This window comes from Rattus rattus, chromosome 4 (genome assembly GCF_011064425.1).
Source record: "Rattus rattus isolate New Zealand chromosome 4, Rrattus_CSIRO_v1, whole genome shotgun sequence".
Lineage (NCBI taxonomy): Eukaryota > Metazoa > Chordata > Mammalia > Rodentia > Muridae > Rattus > Rattus rattus.
The window spans coordinates 10,756,500-10,765,310 of NC_046157.1; the positions used below are offsets into that span (position 1 = coordinate 10,756,500).

Genomic DNA, 8,811 nt, shown 5'->3' on the forward strand with positions numbered 1-8,811 from the left:
TGTTTAATTCATAGTGCACACCTCTCCTCTGATGTACCCAGGCAAGTCTGAGGGGAGCCTATGAAATGTCATAGGGCTGTGTTTTGAAGCTGGCTTCCTCACTGCAGGAGTCAGAGGTCCCTCCAACACCCCTACCCCCAGACCATGCTTCTAATTACCAAAGTAGAAAAAAATTATATTCTTATTTTCTCGAGATACTATTTTTTTCTTTTTTAACTAGAAAGGAAATTGATTTCACAATTTTTATTAGTCCCAAGCTTTGGGAGGGGGCAGCTGAGTGAGGGGTGGGGTGTCAGTGAAGGCTTGAAGCTGATGGTTTTGAAAAATGTCCAAAGCGTTTGATGAAATTGGTGAAGTCAGGTGTAATATACAACAGAGTTTGAATCCTGAATTTGTATTTTTTCTTATTAGGCATAAAGTTTCCAGAATAATGCTGTAACAAGTCATCTTGTTTTGAAATAGATCTCATTCATGGATGAATTTCACAATTTTCTCAGTATAAGCACATCTCACTGTACAAGGAAGTCATCCTGCCTATGGGGGATAGAAACAGAGATTCGATCTCTATGCTCTAGGAGAGAAGTGTAGTGAGAGAAACCAAAACAACCCACTCTGGCCAGTGGAAGGAGAAACATATCAACTTAGCAGAAAGAACAATTAGAAGAAAAGGAGCATGGGAAGAGAGTCTTAGGAGGATAAGGGTTCAGAAATCTGTAATTAATTTTGAATTCTCATTCTATTCTGCTCAACTAGGTATAGAATGCATGAAGGTATATAGAGGAATTAGTTCACTCTTTCCCTCAAACAACCACCACCACCACCACCACCATCACCACCCCATCACCCCCAACCCCACCACCACCACCACCACCAACAACAAAACCCCACAGGTTTTTGGTAATATTCAACAGGATAGAGAGTACATTGGGATGCTGGGGTATGATAGTTTAGTAACCTTTTCTATTCCTCCTGCTTCTGTTCAGTTCCTATGATGGGCACTCACATGCCAATGGCTGGAGACATGAATGGACTCAGCCCCACCCAAGCTCTTCCTCCTCCACTCTCCATGCCCTCCACCTCCCACTGCACCCCCCCACCTCCGTACCCAACAGACTGCAGCATTGTCAGGTGAGTGCACAGCATGTGACCCTGGGGTCCATCCTAATCGTTTATGGGCGGAGGGTAGACACTGGCAAGACTGATAAAGTAGTTGAGAAGAGAGAATGCTGTCTTGTGATTTAAGGAAGACGAGTCTGATCGGTACAGTAGTCAGCATAGCTCTGTTAGGAACTCCTACAACCAGTGTAGTGAAAGTGGAAACATATGCACACAGGTTTCAGACCTGTGTCTTGGTCTTCATGTATTCCCTTCTACTCCCTCCTGTTCTGACAGGTCACTTGTGGCCCCTGAATTGGTGCTCAGGGCTGGGTTTCCCCAGAGGGATGTAAACTGGCTCTGCTGCTCCCTTTCTTGCTCTCTAGGCCTCACAGCTCTCAGCCACCATGGGACCATAATTTTGGAGTTGGATGTCTATAAAAAGTTTTAATATTAGCAAAAAAAATATGAAATTTGAAGAAGCCTCAGCTACTCTGCTAGGAAATGGGGACACTCTAGGACGGGGGTTTAATGTGGACAGAAGATAGCAAAGTCTGGAAGGTGTGTCTCACAGAGGTACATGCAGCTCTACATTTCATGTTTAGCATATGTCTTGAGCTTCAAGGGGAGCTTTATCCCTTTGGCTGACGGTAGAGTATGTTTTGCTCATGTGCAACGTTAGCAAAAGAGACAGTGTGGTACATGGCTTAGCTCTGCAGAAATTGGCCCTGGGATGGTAGTAACATGACCAGTCGCAGGCCAGCATTACAAAGATGATAATCTCTGTTTTAAAGGCACAAATCAAGAAATATCAATGCTAGTCCGGAGTCTTAGCCTACAGGATTTCACTATCTAAAACATCCTCAAGAATCCCTCAAACACAAAAGAGCAAGAATCGAGATTCCAAGTCTTATGTGATCCTGGAGGCAAGTGCACTGAGGGCCTGACCACCAAACCTCCACACATACCCAATGCAATGGCTCCTGGTGTATTTGTTCAAAACCTCCAGGTACCTCAAATCACCAGCTGAAAAATCGCCACCTCCCAGAACACTTATACTTGATTTGTTGTCAGTTTACCTAAAGTTTGAGTTTCTAGCAATCCTCAAACCTCAGCTTCAAGGCCCGTACACACTTCATTTGCTGCCAGTCTCTTATGCAGGGCATCCAAGGGCAAAATGTTGGGTTTTCCTTTATCTCGCCAATGCAGTTGGGGTGAACTCTCTTTTTCTGTTTCCTCCTTCCTCTTCCCTCCTCCCTCTGCAGTTTCTTAGCAAGGTTGGGCTGTTCATCATGTCTGGACTATTTCACGACCCAGGGGCTGACCACCATCTATCAGATTGAGCATTACTCCATGGATGTAAGTAAACTGCTAGACCTTTCTCTTGAGTATAATTTCTTTATTTTTCTCCCTCTGGTACATATGCCTTGTAGTTCCATCTAGGATAGATTTAAAATTTGTTTTAGTCATGCTTCTAATCCTCCACTCTAATGGAACCCATAATCCTGTCAGACACATTCCCCAGGTTAGAAGCTCAGAAATCAATATGCCTGAACCTTCGGCTGTGGCCCGTTGCACCCAAATGTATGCAAATTGAGAGACAGAATATTTAATTCGTAGGATTGAGAAATTTTAATCTCTAGACAGGTGACCGAAAACCAAACTCCTGGGAGGCTGAAGCAGGAAGATCACTTCGGCCCAGAAGTTTGAGACCTGTTTGGGCAACACAATGAGACTTACTCAGAGATTGGTTAAAAATGTCCTTGTTAGAGCATCAGGCAGGAGAGCAGAAAAGACATAGTGTGATTCTCCCTGAAGCAAACAGATGACAAAATTGTCATTGGCCATAGCACATTAATGGCAGAACCAGGAGAAGCCTGTGACACTGTTCACTGGGCTTTTTCATCTCCTCTTAAATTAAGGGTTTTAAGGGTGAGTTCACTCTTCTTTTCACTGCTGATTCTTCATTCATTTGTAATTCTGTCAGCCCTGCTCCGTGCCCTATCATGGGGAATCATTACTAGCCACGAGTTCAAGTCCTGGGCACAGATATTAGTAGCAATGAAATTTGAGGCTGTTACTCTGCCCCTTAGGCCCTCTGTTAATCCAATTGAGTTAGAAATCGCTCCCTTCTGACTCTGAGCTTCTCTAAAACAAACTGCATGTGCTGAAACTTTCTCTTGCTTCCCACCCCATATCTTGAACTTCTGCATACGTGGGAACTACTTCTCTGCCCCTTGCAGCAATCTGATCCTCCCCCTCCCTCTTTGCCCCCCCCTCCACCCCCCCTTCTCTCTCTCCTTCTCTTTGGCATTTCTAGCTTCCAGATGGCACTTTGGACTGCTGGGAGGAGCTGATCTCTGCCTCTGCTGTTGCTTCTGTAGTGGGGACTCCTTCCCCTCCTTGAGCACCGATGCTAGCTGTGTCCCTGAAGCATGAGAAGGCTCCAGCCCCAGAGGGATTAGTGTACACCATGCTACACTACACCCAGCCCTCACAGTCTAGAAGTTACCCCCGTGCTTCCTTGGTAGAGCACATCATAGGTAGCAACTGCAGAGAAAGCTTTAGATGTTCTGACGGGACCGAGATGACGTCAAAATCACCTCTCTCCACTGAGGAAAACAGAGTGGCCCTGTTTTTGAGAAGCATCTGTAGTGGAGTCCTGTGTGGCGCAATGAGAAGGCTACCCCTTCCCTATGCCTTTATGTAATATGTATTACTTGTGGACTTACCGTGCATGGGGCGTGCCAGGATTCTCCTACCTCCTTTCACATGCAGAAGTGTTTTCCACAAATTGTGAATGGGGCTGAGACCATAAGAGTAATCTCATTCTCATTTGGGCTCATTCAGTTTCAGAAGTAAACAGGGTGTAAGAAGCAAAAGATCATGCTAACTTAATCAATTTGTGGATTGCCTTCTTAACGGTATTTTCGTCTACTACAGAAGTTAAAGAAGCTGTGGTTGTCTGAAAACCCACAGAATGGGACAATACGACAGTGTTGTCGTAGAAACTATTCAGTTTTCTCATCTTCCCCTCAGTATTTTCCTGCTCATTTCCAGAAACAGATACCTTGTGTGTCTTTGCAGCTCTCAGTTACTGTAGTGTGCCTTTGCCTTTCTGGGAGAGAAATGAGAAGACGTTGGGTATCTTCAGATGTAAAGCTGAATTTGTGATGTGATGATAAACGTTATCCTGTGTGCCTTATTAGCTATATAATACCACCATACCACGCATGTCTATGAGCCCATAGTATGTAGAATGGAAAGAAATAACTGTATCCAAAGCATACAAGTAGGAAACTAAGACCACATTGCCATCTGCCAAGCTGCTTTCTGCCTGCTGCACTGTTTCATTAAATGGAGACACAGAGAACAAACTAATGGCAATAGATCCACGACGTGCACACCCCCCCTTAAGATCGACCCTACTGGGAAGGCCTCTTGTTCCTCCTGAAGTGCATGGCTATAACTTAGATATAACTGTGTGCATTTGATGCTTTTTTATTTATACCATGAAACCTTTTGCTCTTTAGGACACTTTCAGGCTCAAAAGCTAATCCTGAGTGTACGGCATATTTACCTTGTTACAAAACTGCAAGGCTTGCTAACTTAAGCTTCGGTTTTGCTCTCCCTAAAATAGGTATAACAATATCCAGCACTGATTTCAGGATTCAATAGGGCTATGAAAAGAATCAGTTTGGAAACTCAATCCCCATTAGAAAACTTCCCTTCTTCCTGCACTGTCAGGGACATCCCACTAGTCCCAGTCCATAGATTTGACTCCCAGAGACGTACAGTTCTCCTTGAGACTGTTGCCCTCCCGTTTAACTACTTCTGCACTATTTTACACGCAGATAAACTGAGGCCAATGGAGAACGAGTGTATTTTTATTAGTGATAATAATTTCAAATCATTTAAGCCAAAACAACAAAGAATGAAAACAGCAGGAGCTAGAAATGTAGGTGTCTGCCTTCTAACGCCTGGTCTCCTTCCCATTGCTCAGGATTTGGCAAGTCTGAAGATCCCTGAGCAGTTCCGACATGCCATCTGGAAGGGGATCCTGGACCACAGGCAGCTGCATGACTTCTCCTCGCCTCCGCATCTCCTGAGAACCCCCAGTGGTGCCTCTACAGTCAGCGTGGGCTCCAGTGAGACCCGTGGAGAACGTGTGATTGATGCCGTGCGCTTTACTCTCCGCCAGACCATCTCTTTCCCACCCCGTGATGAGTGGAACGATTTCAACTTTGACATGGATTCCCGTCGCAACAAGCAGCAGCGCATCAAAGAGGAAGGGGAATGAGCGTCCGTTGCCGGGTTCTTCCTGTCTTCTTCCTCCTCCCAGCTCCTACAGGGCACGCCTGCTTGATCCTCAAAGCCTTCTCGCTAGCTCTCCTCCTCCTCCTTCTCAGTCTGGTTTCTAAAGGGACGGAGAATTAAGAGGCTACCTGTTACCTAAAGTCTGACCTGTCACCTGATTCTGATCCTGGCTTTAAGCCTTCAATACTCTTGCTTGCAAGATGCGTTGACATTGCTAGATAGACGTTAGCAGAGAAGCAGTGGGTCTCTCTAAGCACTGGAGATCTCTCATTGACTTTTATAAAGCATTTTCAGCCTTATAGTCTAAGACTATATATATAAATATATAAATATACAATATATATTTCGGGTGGGGGTATTGAGTATTGTTTAAATGTAATTTAATGGAAATCGAGTTGCACTTATCAACCTTCTTTGGAATTTGCTTGTTTTGGTTGGCTGATCTGTACCCCTTTCTCAGGGGTATCATGTATGGTGACAGATATTTAGAGTTGAATGGTCTATGTGAGTTACAGTGATATATAGGTCCTTTCCTTTCTTTGGATGATTGCCGTTTAGCACATCAAACCTGTGGATGCGTCCAGTGTGTTTACCATTGCTTCTTATGAGGTAAAACTGCATATACGCAGTTTTCTCTGTCAGTCTATTTTATGTTCCTGGTGTCCATTCCAGTTAGGTTGGTTCACTCTGTGGCCATTTCAAGCAAAATTTTATGTTTGCTTTGTCACACACTAGAAGACAGGGCATCATCTCTTGCTTTTGTTTGAGAATGAGGAGTACAGTTTTTTTTTTTTTCTGAAAATTCTTAAATGGTCTAAATCAGCCATTCCAAATAGCTGATGAAATGTAGCCAATATAGCAGTTAGCGCTCAAAAATTTAAGACCCAACACCCTCGTATTTATTAGTAAAACAAAAATGAAACATTTGCTGTCATTAGAGTAGCCTTAAAATTAAATTTCAATACCAGATTGACTGAGTAAAATATGCATTCAATGCTGTTGTGAGAATTGGGGCTAATTAGTCAGGATGATTGCAATTTGTGTAGTTTTTATGGTGAGTTGTAATATCTATTTAGGAAGGTTCAGGAAAAATAAGAATGACTCAGAAATACTCAATCTCCGTGACAACAGAAAGCAATCTCACCAAACTCTGAATTTAAACCCCTTTTGAAACATGGAGTGAGGCTTGGGAAATGTACCTTTTAAAGACTTTCCTATCTATAAGACACTGCATGCAGGGACAAGTTTAATCTCTCATCAAGGTGGAAAATAAGAATAGTAGCTTGGAAACTACAAACTTGCTAGTGTAGCTTTCACATGGCATGAGCTCAACTACTGTTATTTTCCTCTTTATCATCAAAGCTCCATTGCTGTAGAAAGCAGAGGTGAAGACCCAGTTTTCCACCTGACACTTTCCGTAGACCAAGAACTGTCTACAAAACCAGGGCAAACCTCTTCAGTGAAACTGTTTAATTCACATGGAGAAAGACTTGTTTCCCACTTTGGGAAAGCGTGCAACAGTGTTCCCCCTAGATGTTTTGGAAACATTTTGAGTCAAATATATTTTTCCCAGACTAAACCACGCTAACGAGCTCTACAATCCTCCTGCACATGTTGGTAAAGGGCTGTCATTGCACAGGAGCTCCCATTTTTATCTTAAAGTGCAAATGGGCTAATACGCCTATGAAATGTAATGTATGGGTTTTGCCAGAAAATAGTGTATTGTGTACACGTGTCTGTGTGTGAGTGTGAGTGTGTGTGTGTGTGTGTGTGTGAAATTGCATACTATGCTGGTTTTGTTTGTTACTCTTTCTCTTGGGGATAGTTGGGTTTTCCAGAACCACAGACGAAACTTTTTTTTTTTGTTGCTGTTTTTATATTTTTGCAGAAACACCATTTAGTGAGAATTCAATGTCAAATAAGACATGACACCTTAATTGTAAGAAGGGGGGGGGAGAGGGAAAGTTGTTTTTTTTTAATTTTTTAAAATTTTGTATACTAAAGAGAATGAGTCCTTAATTTCAACATTCTGTTGCATTTAAATAATGGTAAGCGTCATTAACTTCTGTACCAACTTCCCAGCTTGGCAAATTCAATGCATGGAGAACAAAGCTGGGCCTTAGCCATGTTAGGGAGAAAAATGGCTTCCTGGGGGTTGTGAGCATTTGGGTTGCTTTAGCACCGTTGAGGTGGCACAGGGGACTTCTGAGGCATTTCAGCACTACTTAGGGACTCGGAAATTCCTGTACTGTAGCTAATGATTTTGGCGTCCGCCATTAGCCGTAGATAGGCCGTTTCTCTCCTCACACCAGTGTTAAGCGTGTGAGTTAGCCAGAGCTGTGGGGAAGAGCATGGAGAACAGACGTCTGCTGGATGCCTCTCACCGGAGAATGAGATTCCTTCGAGTGGTGGTGAAGTAGGATAGGAAGCAGGAGTCTCCTTGTTAGTCCAGTTAGCTATTGTTTTCTTGATATTCCCCCCCAAAACATTGACTATGAGAGATATGTGGGGCTTTTTTTATTTTTATAATTGTACAAAATTAAACAAATATGAAATGTTTTATATACTTTATTAATGTTTTTTTTCAAAAGGTACTTTCTTATAGACATGATCCTTTTTTTACAGGTTCAGTTGCTTGTCCCTTGGTATTTTTGTGTTATGGGCTATGGTGAGCCTGAGGCAAATCTATAAGCCATTTTTGTTTGCCAGGACATGCAATAAAATTTAAAAATAAATGAAAATACACTGAGAAATTGTGTTCCTCTGTGAGTATGTATCTGTGTGTTCATCCTTCTGACCTCTGGCCTTGTTTCTCTTACAATGGGAAGAGAAAAATACTTCAGTTGAGGCCAAACAGAGTTTGCTGTCCAACTGGAGAATAGATTGCCACGTTTCTGAATTTTATTTTATTTTTGCATATTCATTTATTTATCAAAGATATTTTTATTTAATATATTCTGATCATGGTTTTCTGCCCCTCTTCGACTTTCAGATCTCCTCTATCCAACTCCACAACTTCATACCATTCCCTCTCTTTAGAAAACAGGCCAAAACATGCAGAGAAAACAGACACACAAAACACCCATTAAAACACAAAAATAGAAACCATAACCTATAAGCAAAAGATGTGTAAGGTAAAAAATAAAATCACAGACAAAGCCCTGTGAGACCAAAAATCTACCAAAATGCCAGTGAGCTTGTACTGTGTTTTCAGTCTTCTGCTAGGCATGGGGTTTGTCCTTAAGTGTGGTTCCTATAAGCCAGTGAATCTTTATTGTAGAAAATAAAATCTTCCTTCGCCAGAGGTTGTCAATGGGAGATCATGTCTATCGTCCCCTCTCAGTGCTGGGACCAGTATCTGGCTTGGACATGTGTAGTCCTTGTACATGCTGCTGCAGT

At 42.6% G+C, this 8,811-nt stretch overlaps 1 protein-coding gene across 7 annotated transcripts in view; it reads left to right on the plus strand.

Annotated features, from left to right (window-relative positions):
• Positions 1-8,161, plus strand: part of Tp63 (tumor protein p63) — a 197,094-nt gene extending 188,933 nt beyond the window's left edge. For 2 of the 7 annotated variants that reach the window (XM_032899239.1, XM_032899242.1), the window contains 3 exons: positions 984-1,128; positions 2,361-2,454; positions 5,099-8,161. In XM_032899239.1, coding sequence (XP_032755130.1) covers positions 984-1,128; positions 2,361-2,454; positions 5,099-5,395 — 536 coding nt within the window. In that variant the 3' untranslated portion in view covers positions 5,396-8,161. The remainder of the gene's footprint in view (positions 1-983; positions 1,129-2,360; positions 2,455-5,098) is intronic. The other 5 variants (XM_032899243.1, XM_032899247.1, XM_032899244.1 and 2 more) reach the window with 3 other exon arrangements.
• Positions 8,162-8,811: the final 650 nt, after the last annotated feature.